At 35.4% G+C, this 20,101-nt stretch overlaps 2 protein-coding genes across 6 annotated transcripts; one reads left to right on the top strand and one right to left on the bottom strand.

Annotated features, from left to right (window-relative positions):
- The first annotated feature begins 768 nt into the window (after window positions 1-768).
- Window positions 769-4,569, top strand: LOC137003785 (CD48 antigen-like). The gene is made up of 4 exons (XM_067364067.1): window positions 769-811; window positions 893-1,186; window positions 3,983-4,267; window positions 4,391-4,569. The coding sequence occupies exons 1-4, from the start codon at window positions 769-771 to the stop codon at window positions 4,567-4,569; spliced, it is 801 nt and encodes a 266-aa protein (XP_067220168.1).
- Window positions 4,570-6,031: 1,462 nt separating this feature from the next.
- LOC137003006 (uncharacterized) lies at window positions 6,032-19,447 on the bottom strand. 5 transcript variants are annotated; one of them, XM_067363011.1, is made up of 8 exons: window positions 19,159-19,447; window positions 18,953-19,072; window positions 18,542-18,688; window positions 17,513-17,584; window positions 16,903-17,229; window positions 10,033-10,164; window positions 9,327-9,429; window positions 6,032-7,614 (listed from the first exon to the last, which is right to left on the bottom strand). In XM_067363011.1, the coding sequence occupies exons 3-7, from the start codon at window positions 18,585-18,587 to the stop codon at window positions 9,344-9,346; spliced, it is 663 nt and encodes a 220-aa protein (XP_067219112.1). In that variant the 5' UTR covers window positions 18,588-18,688; window positions 18,953-19,072; window positions 19,159-19,447; the 3' UTR covers window positions 6,032-7,614; window positions 9,327-9,343. The 5 variants fall into 5 exon arrangements, with proteins under 5 accessions (XP_067219112.1, XP_067219113.1, XP_067219111.1 ...); XM_067363012.1 differs by having other exon boundaries at window positions 19,280-19,447; XM_067363010.1 differs by having other exon boundaries at window positions 18,953-19,447.
- Window positions 19,448-20,101: the final 654 nt, after the last annotated feature.

Here is a 20,101-nt window from a genome sequence, read left to right as displayed (position 1 = left end):
TTTTTTTTTGGCGCTCCAAAAATATTCTCGTCGCTTTATAATATTAATATTGAACCACCGTACTCACATGAACCGATTTAAATACGTTTTTAGTACATTAATGGATCTTGAGAGAGGAAATGTCATTGCTCCCTATGGAGGCCTCACTGAGCCATCAGATTTCAACAAAAATCTTAATTTGTGTTCCGAAGATTATCGAAGGTCTTACTGGTGTGGAACGGCATGAGGGTAGTAATAGCCTAAATGACAGAATTTTCATTTTTGGGTTAACTAACCCTTTAACTGTCACTGTTACAAAATTTCAACTTGAATATCAGTCTGTTTTCATAAATGAACTCAAATGCCCCTCACTCACAAAATCCTAATCTAGCACAGTTTTATGATTAGTAGAATAATCATTAGTATAATATTTCAATATACAAGCATTCCAGTCATTTTCAGCTCTTACGTCAAACATTTATACCGCGGGGGGAAAAAATCACCCCGCGGCAACAAGAAGCCCAATTCCGCTGGAAAACAGCGAACTTGGAAACTGGATTTCCGAAAGCGCAACTGGACCAGCTTACCTAAAATTCTCATTGGTTGAACAGATCCAAACGTCAGCACATGTTTCAGTCGAGCTCATGACCACAAGCGCGCACTAACTGTGGCTGTGCAGACTGATGGAGTCTGAAGGGTTGTTATAGGCTCTAAACTTTACAAAAATAAAGATATTAATTACTTTAAAGTAACGTCACAAAAGTTTCAGTGTTTTGAGGATATAAGAAAATGATTCGCACGTTTGTTTTGTTATTTTTGTTGTGTCTGGTTGGTAAGTTCTAAACCTACATTTATGACGAGAGAAAAATGAACATGGTTTAAATATTAACGTTGTTTAATTTCTGCTCTGCAGGTGTGTTTGGTGTTGAGTCACATGCAGTGTCAGTGATGGTGGGACATTCTGTCACTCTGGACTGTAATAGTTCTGAAAACTTGATCGAGTGGAGGTTCGACAAAACTCGCATAGCTAAACTAATTCATGGCAGTCCTTTATATGATGATGATGCGAGATTCAGAGACAGACTAAAACTGGACAGAAATGGATCTCTCACCATCACAGATGCCAGAATCACAGACACTGGAGTATATGAATTAAGTAATATCGCATCCATGCATTCAACCAAGAGATTCACTGTTACTGTTTATGGTGAGTATGGATAATAGGCTACTCTGTATTATATTCTGTCATATTCTCTTCATATTCATATTGTAAGTAGTAGTACTATATAATTCACATAATAATTAATATTTGAATTTGTCCTATTGAACAGTTAAAACAGCCTTTTGACCTTTTTTTGACATCACCTGTTGCACTAGTTTTGTTAGTTGAACCAGCATAATTTATTTATTGTGATTTCAGATAAAGCACACTTTGTTAATACTTGTTGATTTTATTTCTGATTTAAAGTATGTTATTTAAAGGAACACTCTGCTTTTTTTGAAAATAGGCTCATTTTCCAACTCCCCTAGAGTTAAACAGTTGAGTTTTACCGTTTTCGAATCCATTCAGCCGATCTCCGGTTCTGGCGGTACCACTTTTAGCATAGCTTAGCATAGTTCATTGAATCTGATTAGACCGTTAGCATCACGCTGAAAAATGACCAAAGAGTTTTGATATTTTTCCTATTTAAAACTTGACTCTTCTGTAGTTAAATCGTGTACTAAGACCGACGGAAAATGAAAAGTTGTGATTTTCTAGGCCGATATGGCTAGGAACTATACTCTCATTCAGGCGTAATAATCAAGGAACTTTGCTGCCGTTCCATGGCTGCAGCAGTGCAATGATATTACGCAGCGTCTCTCACAAACGTCTGCATGGTTACAAGGCACGTTCCGTGCAAGCAGGGGGTCACAGGTGCTGCGTAATATCATTGCACTGCTGCAGCCATGGAACGGCAGCAAAGTTCCTTGATTATTACGCCGGAATGAGAGTATAGTTCCTAGCCATATCAGCCTAGAAAATCACAACTTTTTATTTTCCGTCGGTCTTAGTACACGATTTAACTACAGAAGAGTCAAGTTTTAAATAGGAAAAATATCAAAACTCTTTGGTCATTTTTAAACGCGATGCTAACGGTCTAATCAGATTCAATGAACTATGCTAAGCTATGCTAAAAGTGGTACCGCCAGAACCGAAGATTGGCTGAATGGATTCGAAAACGGTAAAACTCAACTGTTTAACTCTAGGGGAGTTGGAAAATGAGCCTATTTTCAAAAAAAGTGGAGTGTTCCTTTAATTGTGAACAAATGCGCTAACTCATTTAGATCAAGGGTTTAACTGTTCCAATATCTCTCTGATTTGAAATATTTAGCTCTGGTCTCAGAGTCTAACACAGTCTGTGTCCAAAATCGCCCCCTATACCCTTATTCACTATTCCCTACATTAGTCCACTAATATAGGTCACTTGATGAAGTGAATAAAAACGAGTGGGTGAATTCAGTGCCACTTTTGCATTATTTGTGCTTACTGTTTAATAATCACTTGGAACTCAGCAAACTGGCAGTTCCAGTAACATGAAAAGACTAATCTTGAACTCTGTGATGGATGAACCTTAACCTTTAGCATGTATAAACCTTAAAGGTGCCGTAGAACATTCTTTCACAAAATGTAATATAAGTCTAAGGTGTCTCCTGAATGTGTCTGTGAAGTTTCAGCTCAAAATACCCCATAGATTTTTTTTTAATTCATTTTTTGAAATGCCTATTTTGAGGCATCATTAACTATGCGCCGATTCAGCGCGCGACCCCTTTAAATCTCTCGCTCCCTGCCCCCCGAGCTCTCGATTATAAATGCAGTTATACAGTGCATAAACAAAGTTCACACAGCTAATATAACCCTCAAATGGATCTTTACAAGATGTTCATCATGCATACTGCATGTATGCGTCGGATCCTGTGAGTATAGTATTTATTTGGATGTTTACATTTGATTCTGAATTAGTTTGAGGCTGTGCTCTGTGGCTAACAGGCTAATGCTACACTGTTGGAGAGATTTATAAAGAATGAAGTTGTGTTTATGAATTATACAGACTGCAAGTGTTTAAAAATGAAAATAGCGACGGCTCTTGTCTCCCCGAATACAGTAAGAAACGATGGTAACTTTAACCACATTTAACAGTACATTAGCAACATGCTAACGAAACATTTAGAAAAACAATTTACAAATATCACTAAAAATATCATGTAATCATGGCTCATGTCAGTTATTATTGCTCCATCTGCCATTTTTCGCTGTTGTCCTTGCTTGCTTACCTAGTCTGATGATTCAGCTGTGCACAGATCCAGACGTTAATACTGGCTGCCCTTGTGTAATGCCTTGAACATGGGCTGGCATATGCAAATATTGGGGTTATACATATTAATGACCCTGACTGTTACGTAACAGTCAGTGTTATGTTGAGATTCGCCTGTTTTCCGGAGGTCTTTTAAACAAATGAGATTTACATAAGAAGGAGGAAGCAATGGAGTTTGAAACTCAATGTATGTGTTTTCCATGTACTGAACTCTTATTTTTCAACTATGCCGAGGTAAATTACATTTTTGATTCTAGGGCACTTTAATTAAACAATTTAACAATCAGTTAAAAGGAATTCATACCTGTAAAGCCACATTGGACCAGATGGATGGATAAATGATTCAGAGGCAGGCACCATCTTCTGGTCAGACTCAGAAATTCATTCAGCATGATCTCTCACAGTGCATTATGTGAATTCTCTAGATGTTGAGTGAATATCGGTTGTACATTCGTTAATGTGGTGCATTGTGGGATTGAATGAGTGCTCTTGATAACATCCATTATGGTTTCAGATACCACTACAAATGGCTGTTCCCTCAAATAGTGCCCTATTTAAGGGTATGGGGGTCACAGCAAACACTCATGCTACACTAACAAATAAAACATTCCTCTTGTAACTTAGGTTTCATTTTATTTCATGTTTTGCAGGTCCATTATCCATTCCTGTCATTACCAGCAACATTTCACAATGTTCATCAATCCCAAAATGTGTGCTGCTGTGTTCAGTGAGGAATGTGACCAGAATGACTCTCTCCTGGTACAAAGGGAACAGTTCATTGTCCAGCATCAGTGTGTCTGATCTCGGCATCAGTCTCTCTCTACCTCTAGAGGTGGAATATCAGGATAACAACACATACAGCTGTGTGGTGAGCAATCCTCTCAGCAACCAGACCAAACACGTCTGCATTACCGATCTCTGTCATTTGTGTTCAGGTACGTTAGCATTATTTACTTACATTCATTTACTGAACCAGTCTCTGTCAGGAACATTAATGTGATTTTAGTGTGATTTATGTGTCCAAAAATGTTGTGTCTGTGCTTAAGTTTTCTCTTCAGATGAAGTCCATGATTGTGGAGGGACTGAAACTGTGATCCGATTGGCTGTCACTGCTCTGGTGGGCCTGGCTGCTGTGGCTGCTTTTATTGTGTTGGTTTATGACATCAGATCAAGAAGAAGTGAGCAGGAGAGATATGAGAGCCACAATGATGGAGTTGATATTCTTAAACAAGAATAAACAGTCTGTATTTTGAATAATTTTTCTATGTTTTTCTTTTTGTAAAATACAATGAAAGGTATGAAATATATATTTTCTTTTTGGTTATTTTTTTTTTTTTTCTGAATCCTGGTTCTAGTTTGATTATAAAGAATGTAAAGATCCAAGTAGCTTTATTTGTGTGGTAAAAAAAATTCATTTTATTTTTTCTCAAAATATTTCTGAGCATTTTATGAAAGTTGCTGTTACAATTCTGGTCTCGTTTTCTCTTGTCTTGTGTTTCGGGACTTTTATTTTGAATTGTATTCTTGTTCCTATTTTTCATGCTGTTTGTCTCCCTGTACAGTGACTGGGTGGGGCGGTGTTGCCAAGTCCGTGGTTATCCCGCTGAATTGGGCTACTTTATACTGTTTCCACAGATTGTTTTTCAAAACTTGTCCACGGGTTGAAGCGAACTCAAATAACATGACATTCAGCCCCTGGAATGCGAATTTTACCAAAGAACCCAGCCAAAAACACAGATTTTACCCCCCAGAACGTGATTTTTACTGGGGGACCCCCGGAACACGATTGAGCTAGTTTTGGGCTAGTTTTGATTAGCAATTGGGTGGGTTTTGTTGTGAAAACCTGGCAACTCTGAGGAGGGCACATGTTCGGTTCACTTAATTTTGTCATGGCCATGACATATTAAAGGGTTAGTTCACCCAAAAATTAAAATGATGTCATTTATTACTCACCCTCATGTCGTTCTACACAAGAAGACTTTCGTTCATCTTCGGAACACAAATTAAGATATTTTTGATGAAATCCGATGGCTCAGTGAGGCCTGCATAGACAGCAATGGTACTTCCTCTCTCAGGATCCATTAATGTACTAAAAACATATTTAAATGAAAGAAATGTTCTCGTAGCTTTATAATATTAATATTAAACCACTGAACTCATATGAACTGATTTAAATATGTTTTAGTACCTTTATGGATCTTGAGAGAGGAAGTACCATTGCTGTCTATGCAGGCCTCACTGAGCCATCGGATTTCATCAAAAATATCTTAATTTGTGTTCCGAAGATGAACGAAGGTCTTACGGGTGTAGAACAACATGAGGATGCAATGCAGAAAACAGGAACTAAACACAGGAACAAACGGCAGGAACAATTGAAACAAGATGTTTGTTTCTTTTTTTTTTACTGTGAGCTTCTGATATCTAATAAAATTTCACTATGATTCAAAGTTAATTGTTCTGTATTTCCAAAGGTTGTGTTTGAATCGAATAATGAAGATAATGCTGCCCCTCCAAATTTTCAAAATGCCTCACAATTCTATAACTAGGCCTGTTTTTGTTAATGTTTAAATGTTAATATCTTTATGTGCACGTATATAAACTAGGTTAAAATACTACATTTCCACTCATAGAATGATAAACTTTTTTTTTATTATTCAAATGCAAACATAAATAGTGTATATGTACAAAATGTGCTTCAATTCAACAGATTACTTACTCAACATTACCAATTTGATTACACAGGACAGAACAGCATGGAAGTAAGATAAACTGCAAATTTGGCAGCTGTACAGCAAATAGTATGTGGACACCATTTTCTAATTAACAAACTTGAATATTCCAGTAATTCCAGTGAAGATTATATTTTACAGCACACAATTATATTCGAGAGAACTATTCAGTGAGAAAGCAGTCCAATCTGAATGATGAATTGATTAAGATCATTTTGCAAAACTGATCAACAGCATGACTGATTCAATTTCATCACTATTGGGGCACCATTTTAAACTAAAAACAAAAGTTTTTTTAAGCATTTTGGCCATTTATCTATACTACAACAGCTTTTTCTGGGCCTGAAAATACAAACTTCTGAAAATGGGTTTCAAAGTGCAAGTTTTTGAAAACAATACCGTTATCGTCTCCATGTAAACTACAAAAACAAATTTGTGAAAATGGTGACATCATGCATATGCATATTACAGTCTATAAAGTCTATAGTAGCATAGTGTTTCTTGGATCTGTGGGGATCGGTTTGACAATGTCGTCTGTACGCAAAAAATGCAAGTAAAAATGTCTCTGTTTTTAGTAGTTGTTGTCATGTAAACATACACTAATTCTGAACAGCTGACAGAAATACTCGACACACATCATATTTGCTGAAATATTCTCAGGGAAAATGTTTCTCAGGTCAGTCGGAGCTAGTGCTCTGTAATGGCCCTGTCCCAAATAGCACACTTAAGGTGCACTTGCAGTCTTGTGGACTTAAAATGGCTGCCGTGTGCATGTGTCCGTTAAGTCCACAAAACTCGAGTGTCCCATTTGTTATTTTAGTTTTCAGAAGGGTGCTCATGAGCGCCCCCCTTGTGGCTGATATGCACCCTCGATACAGACTTTTGCTGAGCAGTCAATGATTGTAAATGGTTAATGCAACAATTATACAACTCCTCTGAAGGACATGGTGGATGAAAAAATATGGGATGGGAGGAAAAAAATACTACCCCAAGAAGTGTTTATTTTCAAAACCTTTGCATTCACCCAAGAAAACCTTTGAGTTCTTTGCAAGCGAACGCAAAGTTTCTTGGGGGAACGCAAAATATTTGTGAGAGAACACATAAGTATTGGCATATAATTTTGCCTCCTCATATTTTTTTCCTTCACTTGGTCCCTCTAGGCGCTTCGTACTTTTGGACACTACTGTACACATATAAAAAAAAAAAAAAAAATATACAAAATAATCTAAATTCTATATAAAAAATTATCAAGCTACAAAAAAAAAAAAAAAAACTGCAACAACAACAAAAATCAACAAACGGTAAACTAGCTTACAGATATCCCTCCACATTACATTGGCCATTCAAAGATGATTTTGAGTGAACTTTATACTAGATGAAAGCATGTTTCTCTATTTATGCTATTCATGCCAAATCAAATAAAAGCCTTAACTCATTTTTCAGTGCAGAATGGTTGGTTTTCAAACGCTCTTAATGTGTACCAACTATGAACTGCTGTTAGGCATCTCTGTTCAATTGCTGCATTGCATCATTCAATGGGTCTGTACCACCATCTATAATAAAACAAAAAAAACAAGAGAAGTTGAAAAGCGACAGCTACATAATGGTAATGCTTCAGCTACACAAACTTAAAGTAGGAGGAATGACAAAAATGCTGAAAAACAAGCAGTGACAATTATGTCATTTATCTGGTGTAATGGTGTAATCTGATGTTTTTTTATGTAAGATTTTTTTTTTCAGTCTCTAATATGGTAACTTAAGAGACTTTTAAGATTTTTAGATTTAAAAACCCACTAGAACAATGTTTTGTTAAATTATGTACTTACATCATCCCAATTTTTTCCCACAATGTGTAAATCCAGAGAAAAAAGCAATTTTTACCAGTGTAACATCCTGCAATACCTGCACTGTAAAAAAAATCCTGTTGTTTCTATGGAAAAAATACCAGCAGCTGTGGTTACCAGAACAATACTGTAAAAATGACATCAAACCGTAAACATACTTACAGAGTTACATGTGAATTTTACATTTTAAATATGTATATTTAACATTGGATTTCAGTACACTGTAAAAAAAATCCCAGTAAAATTTACGGTAAAATAACATATTTCATTAACTGATATAATGTTAATTTACCAACCTAATGGAGTACTAATATCTGTTTTGTATCTTTATAATACACTGACAGCCACCATGATGAATCAAAGTTCATCACAAGCAGCTTTTCCACAAGCTGAAGAGGACAATACTTATATATAGAAGGAGCACAAAGTCTCATTCACACACACACTAAACACCATCATGGTAACATGCCTGAAATTTTAAAAATGCAATAAACATTAATTTAACAACATTACATGTAACATAAAACCCTAATGTACATAACTGATTAGAAAAAAATGAGAAAAACTAAGAAGAAACAGAGTTATTTCAACAAAAATATATCAAATGTGAAGTGTCACGCAGGGAATTGTGGGAATGTCAATTTACGGTTTTTCACTGTCAATTTTACAATGAATTGTTATTTTTCACTTTCAAAAACTGTGAATTTAACAGTATTTTACCATTACATTAAATGAACCGTTAGATCTATTACAATTATTCACCGTATATAGTACAGAAACTTTCTGTAAACCAATTAACAGTTTTTCACCGCAGCATTTTTACAGTCTTTTACTGTTAAAATCACGGTAATTTTTTACAGTGTGTGTCACCCTCGATTTCCGGTTTTACTACATAGAAACCATGGAAACCCCATAGATGTTTTGATATATTATGTGTTTTAATAGATGGGTAAGCAACTGTTTGGATACATTTATCAACACAAAAGTAATCATTGTCATATATAGCTTAACACAGTTGCAGTTATAGAGGGTAGCATGGATACAAAGTGATTGATAGGCGATGCAATGACACGGGACTTTACACTAAAAATGCGGATGCCTCTGGATTTCAACATTTATGGAAACATTTGGGATAATGTAAGTACATGTCATAGTTTTTGGATATTTTTTTTTACCTATATTTTGTCTTTATGACTGAAATCATCAGTTTTGTATTTTTATTTCACTTTTATTTAAATTATATTGTGTGTTGATATCATGCTGATTTGAACAGTTTTCGAACAGCTGATCATTAAATTAGTGAATCTGAAATGATCAACCATCCACATGAATGTCTACTGAGAACAGCCTAGAGCTCTTTTCTGTTTTGAATAAATAAAACAAGTAACAAATAATGATAAATTGAAAGTGTGGAAATATACCATATAGTTGACACAGCTCAGTTGGTAGCACTGTCACCTGCTGGGTTTAAGGGCAAGGAGGTGTTCTCTGTGGAGTTTGCATCTTCTCTCTTTGTTGACGTAGCTGTCCTCAATCCAAAAACATGCAGGACAGATCAGTAAATGGGAGACAGTAAATTGCCCTTAGGTGTGTGTGAATGAATGAGTGAGTGTGTGAGCCCTGTGATGGACAGACCATATGTCCAGGGTGGTTCCCTGCCTACTGGTCAAGATGCTGGGCTAGGCTAAAGCATCCCCATGACCTTACATAGGAAAAGTGGTTTGGAAAATGGATGGATGGATACCATGCACTCCACTCCATGTTTCATTGGACATATGCTCATAAAGTCAATTCACAGGACTGTTTGTAATGGTGTTCCTTTGGAATAGTATTTGATGTTTGAATGAAGTCACATCACACCCACAAACAGACACAATTATTCTGAAACCAAACAATGATATTAATCTGTCCTATCTGTGCTTAGTGTAGATATCAGATGAAGATGTGATCAAGTAAAATAGCAGGATCTTCCTCAGTCAAAGATTTCAATGGTAACTATTACATTCCCCTCAGTTAGGAGAATTTTTACAGCGAGAATCTTTTATAATAAAAGAGACTGTCACAATAATCACTTAATAAAATGGTCTAGTTTTACAAGAAATATATCCTTTGAAATTCAGTACTTACCATTCTTGTGGCAACAGGATGCTTTTTTCTTACAGATTACGAACCGCACAATTAGGATCACGGCCAGGATCAAAGCCAAGATCACGATCACGGCCAAGATCACGATCACGGCTGTGTTGCTCTTGGGGAGGTCTGTAATAGTTCAGCAGATACATTAATTATGCATTCCCGTTATTCTGACCTTATTGAAGACATTATATGTTGACAGACAGGCTGATTAACATATTAATTAATTCCTTTTTTTTTTTTTTTTTTGCATGAACATTTACATAAGCTTTTAATAAGACTGCTGTACTGGGTCTTAAATCTAACAGTGATCACCAGTGATCAAAGGACACTAATATTATTGTTGATTTGATAATGTGCACCTTTTAAACTCAAAGGCTGTGACTGACGTGCAAAGGAACCCTTCACTGTGTTGCTTTGGAATATCACTTTTTTTTTTGGTATTGCTTAAAGAAATAGTGCATCCAAAAAAGAAAATTCTGTAACAAATTACCCAACCTCATGACATTCCAAACCTGTATTATTTTCTTTATTTTGTGGAAGACCCCCCCCCCAAAAAAAAAAAAACAACAACAAAAAACAACAACCTATCCCATTAATAGCTAATTCATTTTTGTCTATTAATGGAAAATTAGCTGTGAATCTGAGCACTTAAACTGTTCTTTGAATGTCCATAAAATGTAATTTGATAATTATAGAACCCAACAGCATCATTAAAAAACAATATAGAAAATGAGCCACTCACCACTAACCGCAATATTGAACTTCATGTGTAAGATCGTGGTGCTGTTGCTGATCTCCAAATCATAGTCTCCAGAGTGTTGGATTTGGATGTTTCTAATGGTGAGATCTCCAGTATGATCATTCAGTTTGATCACATTTTTCCATTTTGCATCTATAATGCCATTTAATCCATTAACTTGCTCGAGACCATCGATGGTTCTGAGGTTTGTAAGTTTACATTTACTGAATAATTTTACTATCGAAGTCTAAATTAATATAGACTTGCAATATTTCATTCGAAAGCTCAAAGTCTCAAGATTCTAAATCTATGGTCGTGATATTATAGCGCCAGCATCTTTTTAATTGCCATCAGGAGTTCTTGTAAATACATGCAACATTGAAACGGGCAGTTATGAACTGTTTTTTTGTTAAGTGATGATGACAGATAAATTCAGTTACACAAATATTGTGTTATGATCATGAGAATTGTCTGGAAAACACAAAATTAGACTTTTAAATAAAAAAATGGGATGTTTAAGACAAATACTGATATATTTGCTTTGATTACATAACATTTCTCCAGAGAAAAAAAATGGTTTCTTCTTTATTGTCCAGTAAATTATACACTCTGAGGTTGTTTCAGTAGTTAAACGTGAGGAACAGAATAACCCTGTCTACTGCATTCTTTCGGCAGCGCTGACTGGTCAGTCTTCAAAACATTCTAACAGCGTGACCTCCGAAAATTCATCTAATATTCACTGCACACAGCAGCAAGTGTGTAAAAGTTTTGATGGATGTAAAATGCACCCAACAAATCATTACACAGAATCAGAGATTACATGGATTGTTTGTATTTCTCAGTAAGCCATATGTAAATGTTCAAGCATAGAATTTTGTACTTAGGTATCTTAATATTTGTATTCTTACTAAAGATACCTCATGTAATTCATGGGCCACTGGCATCACAAAACAGAATTGCAAAAACTTTATTCAAACAGGTTTTTTAAAAAACTCCCCCATCTTTCATTGGCTGGTCAAACAGGTAGTCCCACCCCAGTCTCACTCCATTGGTTGAGTAAATGTTGCTTTGTCAAGCTGATTGTGTTGGAGATCAAGGTTTTGAAAATGCACACAGTTTTCCCTTTTCAGTGAAATCTACGAATGGTAGTTTATAGTTGCTGCTGCATATTAAACTGGAATAGGAAAATATAATTTCAATATTATGATTTCAATATACTTAACCAAACATTGAAAACACATTTAGGTCTTAAAGTCAATGTGAACAAATTTTGCAACCCATTATATAGCAATGCATTTATTTTTAATCCAAATTGATGAATTGCCAACTAAAATAAGATATTCAGTGAGAAAAAAAATATGGCAGAATTTGATTATATACATTAGAATTGATTCGATGGTAAAAAGTGAGCGTTCCATTTGAGAATGGAGCCAGACCTGAATGTGAATATCCATTAAAAATTGCCGTTTATAAGGAAACAGAGAAATCTACACAAAGAAGACGTGCAAAAGTATGAATGTATGTAGAGTGGATGGCAAAAGAACAGTTTGGAATCTCAGATTTGAACATATGAAGCAAACCTGAAAATGAATTCACATCAGAAAATCAAGTTACTAACTTGATTTGACACTGTGCTTTTAGACAAAACGTGAATGTTTCAGACAAAATGTGAACGTTTCAGAAAAAAACAAGTCTGTTTTAGTGTTCATACAGCCACAAAAATTGTGCTTAGTGTAAATAATGTTCTGTGTTTCACCTCAAATTAATTACTACTATTGTTAAATGACTTATATTAAGTGCCATTTTTTTAAAATAAATACATTCTTTAAAAAGAAAAGCTTAGAAGCCTCATTTTTTAGTGGCTTCATCCTCCAATTTGATTTCTAACTTGGTCAGAATTGTGGCTTTGACTTCATTGCTTTTTAAGTTGCTCTGACAGGTTTTCATATATTTACTCCTTAAATTACTTTTATGTAAATAAATTAACTAAGACTTTTCATAATATTTAAGCTTCTTCAACTCTTTGTCTACATTGAAATAATTCATTTGGATACTTGAGCAACAAACTCTCAACTCTCATCTCTCTAAAGAGCCCTCAGTTATGCCTGTAGTCCAGAGAGTTCATGAACTGTGACTGTTTTAGTTTGTGTATGTCAGGTTTGGGTATGAGCTCAACTATGGGGGGTGACTGTTAACAGGTTAAGTTGGCAATGAGGACGCCTTGGTTTCCAAACTTCCACAGTATCTGATCATCTCTCTCTATTTTAGCAACACCGGTCTGAAGAGTGACAGAATCTCCCTCCATCAACGACACTGATATCACTTCATCTATCACAGCAACAAACACATGAACAGTTTTGGAAAAGAGATTAAGCTGAAATGACTGCTGTTGGTAAATTCCACACAATTATCTGAATGCAAAATGGTTATAAAAGAAATCTCTTAAATCTTATTTGGAATGTAATTCTGGTATAATAGCCAACTTTACAGTTCCATTTCATTTGATAACATTCATATTTCTATTACATTTTTCTATTACAAGTTTTGCTCAGAAGAAGCACACTGTACTCTGAATGTCTTTGCTAGCTGCTGCTTTTATTTTTGACTATTTATTTTACAGAAGAAAAAAAAATCAAATTCTCAGACAATTTAAAGGTGCAGTAAGCAAATTCTGAGAAACACTGCCAATATTTGAAATTAACCCAACTGAGTTGGCGTTCGGACGTAAACAAGGAAACCTGCACTAAGTTCACTACATATGATAACTAGTCAAATTGTTGAATAAAGTCATTTTTTTTTTGTTTTGGAGCACAGTATTTTTGTTGCTTAAGATTAAACCACTGTAGTCACATCGACTATCTTAAGCATGTTTTCAACTACTTTTCTGGATGTCAAAATGTGCAATGACATTGCAGTCTATGGGTGGATCCGAAACTCTCAGATTTTATCAAAAATATCTTAATTTGTGTTCCAAAGATGAACAAAGGTCTTACGGGTGTGGAACGACACAAGGGACACAATACTTAATACAGAAATTTCATTTTTGGGTGAACTAACCCTTTAACAATTCCACAAACAGCATTACCAGCTTCACTCATTACTAACCAGACTGACTTTATTTTTGTCAAACATCTACAGAAGTTCTCACTGAGAACTGACAGAGGTTTAGATGTTGATATTTCATTGTTTTATTTGATGTTACCATTGTGGTGCAACAAAATAAGTGAATCATATTTTACATCATGTTTATGTTGTTATCAGAACTCAATCTGATCACTTTTTTCTTTGACTTTTTTGTTGTTGCTACAAACATGTTTCAAAAAGACCATTCACAACAACAAAGAAAAGCTAATGCAAACACAGATCACCACAATGATAACGTCTAATGAACCAAAACCTAATCCTCTGTTAATTCTCAATAAGAACTTCTGTAGACGTCTGACAGAAATAAAGTCAGTCTGATTAGTAATAAGTGACACTGGTAATGCTGTTTGTGGAGTTGCTTAATCAGATCTTGAGAGATTTAATGTCTGATTTTAAGGCTGTGACTGAAGTCAGTTGTAGTTCTTGCATTTCTTTTGGTCTCATCTCATCTGTGGTGTCGCCATTGCAATGCATCGCCATTGAAATAATAAAATGATTACTGTTTTCCCTTGATTTTACAGTAATTTCCTGGCAGCAGGGGTGCCAGTAAATTTCTGTTTTTCTATAGCCTGTTGCCGTAAATTAATTTACAGTTTATTACTGTTAAATTACGTTTGACTCTGTTTTTTTTTTTTTTTTCATTTTACACCTTTAACCCTTTTAACCCCACAACAAAATCAAAAGTTTAATGAACACTTATATGTGTAAACAGATGTTAATACTTCATTCGGTTGGTAAATTAACAATATATCAGTAAGTGAAATATTTTTAGGTCTACTATTAAAGGTGCTAAAGAGGATCTTTTCGTCGACTGAGAAACCAAAGACAGTTAGTGAGTTTTTGAAATGAGCGCATGCGTAAGAACAACCCCCCTCCTTCACAGCTCATTTCGAGGGAACGCCTCCCAAAACTCGTGCACGAGTATTGGAACACGAGTGTTTAGCACCGGCATTCGCTGTGTTGTGTTAGTGGATTCATTATGTCGGACTCACCGCAGGTAACTCATAATCTGCAGTTGTTACTCCTGTCTCCGGACAAAAGCATTGCATGCAGCGCCTGTGGAGTGTGGAAAGTTACTGGAGCGCGCAGCCGTGCTCGTCTCTCACAAGGAACGTCATGGCAGTGACTGACAAGCCAGAGGGCCAATCGGCTGATTGGCTGATGTTTTTAAGGCCCTACCTCGTGCACAGATGATGTATATTAATATTATTCCTTTCAGTGCACCTAATAAATAGTATTTTATCATTTTGTAAAGACAGTTTCAAGTAATATTGCAAAAATGTATAAAACAAAACATCCTCTTTAGCACCTTTAAGGTGCAACCCTACAAATCTCCCTCTTGCTGTCTCCTCTCTCATGATGAGTGGACATGCCCCCTATTGCTAATTGGCTACAAGTTTTGTTGCACTCTGTCCAATCCACTCTCAACAATGTTTCTCAGAAATCAATTATTGCACCTTTAAAGGGTTAGTTCACCCAAAAATTAAAAAAAAAAAGTCATTTATTACTTATACCCTCATGCGTTCCATACCTGTAAGACCTTCGTTAATCTTCGGAACACAAATTTAGATATTTTATATAAAAAACAAAATATAGATATAAATAAAACCCAAAATAACAACTTTTATAGTGATGGCTGATTTCAAAACACTGCTTCAGGGGCCTGTACCATGAAGCTGGATTAGCTGGCTAGCCAGGTAAGTTTCAGATTAGTTTGATCAGATTAGACTCCACAGCTAACCTGCTCCGGGGCAGGTTATGTTCTGGATAAGAGATCTCAAACCGAAATTGGACAAATCAGATGTGAGCAAAGTGATAGTGACACATCCAACGCAGTAAAGTCACTCCCCCAGTGAATTGCAGGTCACTATATAGTAAAAACAAATATTTTAAGATGAAATTGTCTGGCTTTGATAATTGATAATTAATTTAGAATTATTTTATGATTTATATTATATGATCTATATCATTAATCCATTACACACAAGCAATTTTAGCTTGACAGTTATTAAGCATTTAGTTTAAATGAATATTAATATATACAGATCATATGTAATATAAATAAGCTGTAGAATCAATAGATAACTCTTTAAAAATTACTACATGTGTGTTACATGTACGAGTCGCTATTGCTATATATTATGAAGCAACTATATAAACTAACTTCACAAGTTTTATTTGCACTGATAGAGCAAGAGAATTTCTTTTATCTGTCCTCTTTCATCTGTGTAATTGAGTTTTCATTTTCGTCAATCTCTTAACCTTCAGCAAGAGTTTTGAATCGTGCTGGCTCTCTCGCGAGAAGTGAATCATAGTTTCTCTCTGTTGCAAGGCATGTGATTGGCTGTTCACCACTGATGTCACGGATTCATGTGCACGTGCTTCAAAACTCATGATCAAAGCCTGAGTTGACAAAGAAAGATGATGATAAGCATTTGTCAGTTCGAAACTAATCCTATAACCCTGAGTTTGTTCAACTACCATCATGGTACAGACTCCAGGAAGCTTTGGAGCATAACGAATCAATGTCGAATCAGTAGTTTGTCACGTGATTTCAGCAGTTTGACATGCGATCCGAATAGTGATTCGATACGCTGATTCATTATGCTTCGATTTTTCCTGAAGCAGTGTTTTGAAATCAGCCATCACTATATAAATCATTGTTTTGTTTTTTTGCCACTTCAAAAATATTCTCGTCACTTTATAATATTAATATTGAACAACTGTACTCACATGAACTGATTTAAATATGTTTTTAGTACATTAATGGATCTTGAGAGAGAAAATGTCATTGCTGTCAATGCAGACCTCACTGAATCATCAGAGTTCAACAAAAATATCTTAAATTGTGTTCCGAAGATTAACAAAGGTCTTACAGGTATGGAACGGCATGAGGGTAAGTAATAAATGACAGAATTTTCATTTTTGGGTGAACTAACCTTTTAGTTATAACATTGTAAGACTTGAGACCTACTTACCACGGACAGTAACATTGAATCTCTTCGTTGTTTCACTTTTGCTACGGATCTGTAGTTGATAATGTCCAGTGTGTTCAGTTCTGATGTTTTTGATAGTGAGAGATCCAGTTTGATTGTCCAGCACCAGTCTATCTCTGAATCTCTCACCCTCAGATATAAAGTATAATCCAACTGCTTCATTCATTTTAGCGATATACTCATCATCTCCAAACATCCATAGTATGGTATCATCTCTTTTTATTTCAGTAACACTAGTGTTTAAAGTGATAGAATCTCCCTCCATCACTATCAGCGTCTTCACTCCATCTCCCACAGCAACAAACACGTCTGAAGAGACATTGCACCGTGTTAATATATGTGTTAGTTGACATTATTTATAAATAAATAAATAATTTTACAGACAATGCACTGTGCAGCTAAATTTCAACAGTAGTTCCTAGGGAGGAGGGTACAATACTGCACTGAAAAGCAGTATATTCACAAATAAATGATAACAACTGTCGTTTAAGAATGATATGCACTTAGTTTAATTGTAATATACTTCTGTTATGCACAATCTATTATAAATAGTAAAAAAAAAAAAAAAAAAAAGGGGGACGAGAAAACATACTCATGTCAGAATATTTCTCTATCTGCTGCATGTTTTCTTCTTCATTGGTTTTGACATATCCTGATGGAGAAACTGGAAATAGAAGAGAATAAAATTGTTTAAAAAATAGTTATTTTCAAAGTTTCAGTGTAAATGTTAATACAAATATGTGAATGCATTATTATAGGCACTTTCATATAAGTTGACATTTAATGTTTATTTTTCTTTAGTATTTCTATCCTGCTAAAACAGTAACCAATAAGTTTAAGCTGCAATTTTTTACAGGCCATGGCCATGCAACATTTAGAGACACATGCACAACCCCCAAATAAAAAAACATTAAACTTAAACAAAAATGATGTATTCTTTGGCTCCTATATGTGAACTGATCTATAAAACAGATATTGGAATTAGAAAGTGAGTGAGAAATGAATCCGTCCCCAATAAGTGATCCCATATTTTGAGTTTTCCAATACCTAATATTGCACCAGGTCAAACAAAAGTTCCCTCCATTTAAGGAGGGAAAGGCAGGAAGCACATAGTCAAAAGGCAATAAGGCATGAAGAAGCAAAATGTCATATCAGGCCAAAATCAGCATGACTCAGATGCTATACAGACCATACAGGCACACACAAAACTATTAGGCTAATAAAATTATAAATATATACCTGTCTCAAACTGTAATATAGGCTAATGTTGTCCCATATATCTCACACAAATAAATCTTACACGTTAGTGTCAAGTACAGAGTGCTATTGACACAAACTACCCCACGATCAGGGCGAGTTATGATATGCAGAATATTACAGGCCGTCAGCGCCCTCTAGTGTCTATCACCAAACACGCACGCACAACCAACGTAGCACCCTCCAAAATACTTACATTGGTGCTGTGATTTATCACGTCTCTTATTCGAAAAGTAACAAAAGTTTGTATGTTATGAAACACTTGAAATATTCACATCATAATATAAAAGCACATGCGCATTTCTGTGGAGTTATAATGAAACCGAAACTGCAGAATATTAATGAAAACAAATATGTTACTTACCGTCCACGAGTAATAAAACCCAAAAAATGAAGGAACGGCTCCTCATCCTGGTGCTGCTTCTGATCGCATCCAAACTGAATGACAGCAGTGATTCAGGATACTGAGGATAGGCTCCTGGCGAACGTCACGTGACTTCTGCGAAAGAGACTGTATTGCGTAATACTAACGTTACTTACGTTAACCTGCATGTTAGGTCAAACACTGACATACTTGATTTTGGTGTAAAATGTTTTTTTTTATTCTGTAAAAAATCGGTGGGTGTCCAGAGGGCCAGTTAATAAAATAACCTGGTTTACGTTTTTAGTCACCAGCAACGTATTATGATCCCACCGTTTATCAAAAGTGTCATATTTCAGAACAAATTAAGTTCTAAAATATGAAAACGTAAACATTAAAATAATAAATACTCACTTGATGCTAGAAAAGTGGGTGGCAAATGTTGAGTGCTAATAGCGTGTACTTCGCTTTCCGCTCCGTCCACAAAAATCGTGAGCACGAATTGACGCATGCGCACTAACTCCCGAGTGAAGCCTGTTTCAAACGAGTGTTGTCATTTTCACTCAAATAAAACGATGTTTTAATTTACAAGTTGATTGCTCGTCCAATTATTAAGATACCTCTTTCTCAGGTCTGACTGGAAATACTGTCTGTTCAGTGTCTCTGGTCTAAAAACTTTAATAAATGTAAAAAAAAAACATCAACAAAGCATTAAAACGAATCTTGAATATCAGTTCACACCTCTGAAAGTAGGCAGGCGAAAGCTCATTCACTACAGAACTCCGGTAAGGACAGGAGACAGAACTGTTCAACTATGTAAAATATTGAATGTTCAGAGTAAATGGAAACACTTAACATCAGATGGATATCGACAGTGGTTAATGTACTGCTGTGGTAACAGCCATGAGGTGTTTATTCTACCACGAACATTCACACCTGAAGAAAATGGCGGAGCAAACGTGAAGAATGTGAAAGTGAAAGTCAACCTGCGGCAAGATTTTTATAATAAAAGTCCTACCAGCATACACATATTTAGGGAATTCAGAACAACTTCAAAGTACTATCACTGCCTCTTTGACTGCCAGAATCATTAGTGCTAAAAAGTGAAAATCTTTAGTACTTTAAGACACAACTCCCAAGTTTGCAGAAATTTCAGATGTAACACAAGCAAACATGTAAATAGGCTACACAGACAATAATTAAAACAAACTCACATCATACACAAGCATACACATTCAGATTCAAAGTGCTTTTAGAAAACAACTTAAAAATAATTAAATGTGATGAGATAACTATCAGTTAAATTGGGATTGTTTCAGATATATATTTCATCTGACCATTGAGTAGAGAAGGAGATAAGTACTTTTTAACATGAAATGCAGTTTTTCTTCACAGAACATTCAGGATGTTCTCTGAATGTTTAGGGAACCATGTTTTATTTGGAAATGAAGAGTTCAGATGCAAAAGCCTCTAAGTGCCGTCTGAAATGTTCTTCTAAAATGAGCATTTTTATCAAGCTCGTATGTTTAGGTTCAGTAATTTCACTTTAATGTCAATTAATAG

This window comes from Chanodichthys erythropterus, chromosome 16, assembly GCF_024489055.1.
Source record: "Chanodichthys erythropterus isolate Z2021 chromosome 16, ASM2448905v1, whole genome shotgun sequence".
In the NCBI taxonomy this organism is placed as follows: Eukaryota; Metazoa; Chordata; class Actinopteri; order Cypriniformes; family Xenocyprididae; genus Chanodichthys; species Chanodichthys erythropterus.
The sequence above is the reverse complement of the archived record's forward strand: the minus strand, read 5'-3'. Positions and strand labels throughout refer to the sequence as shown.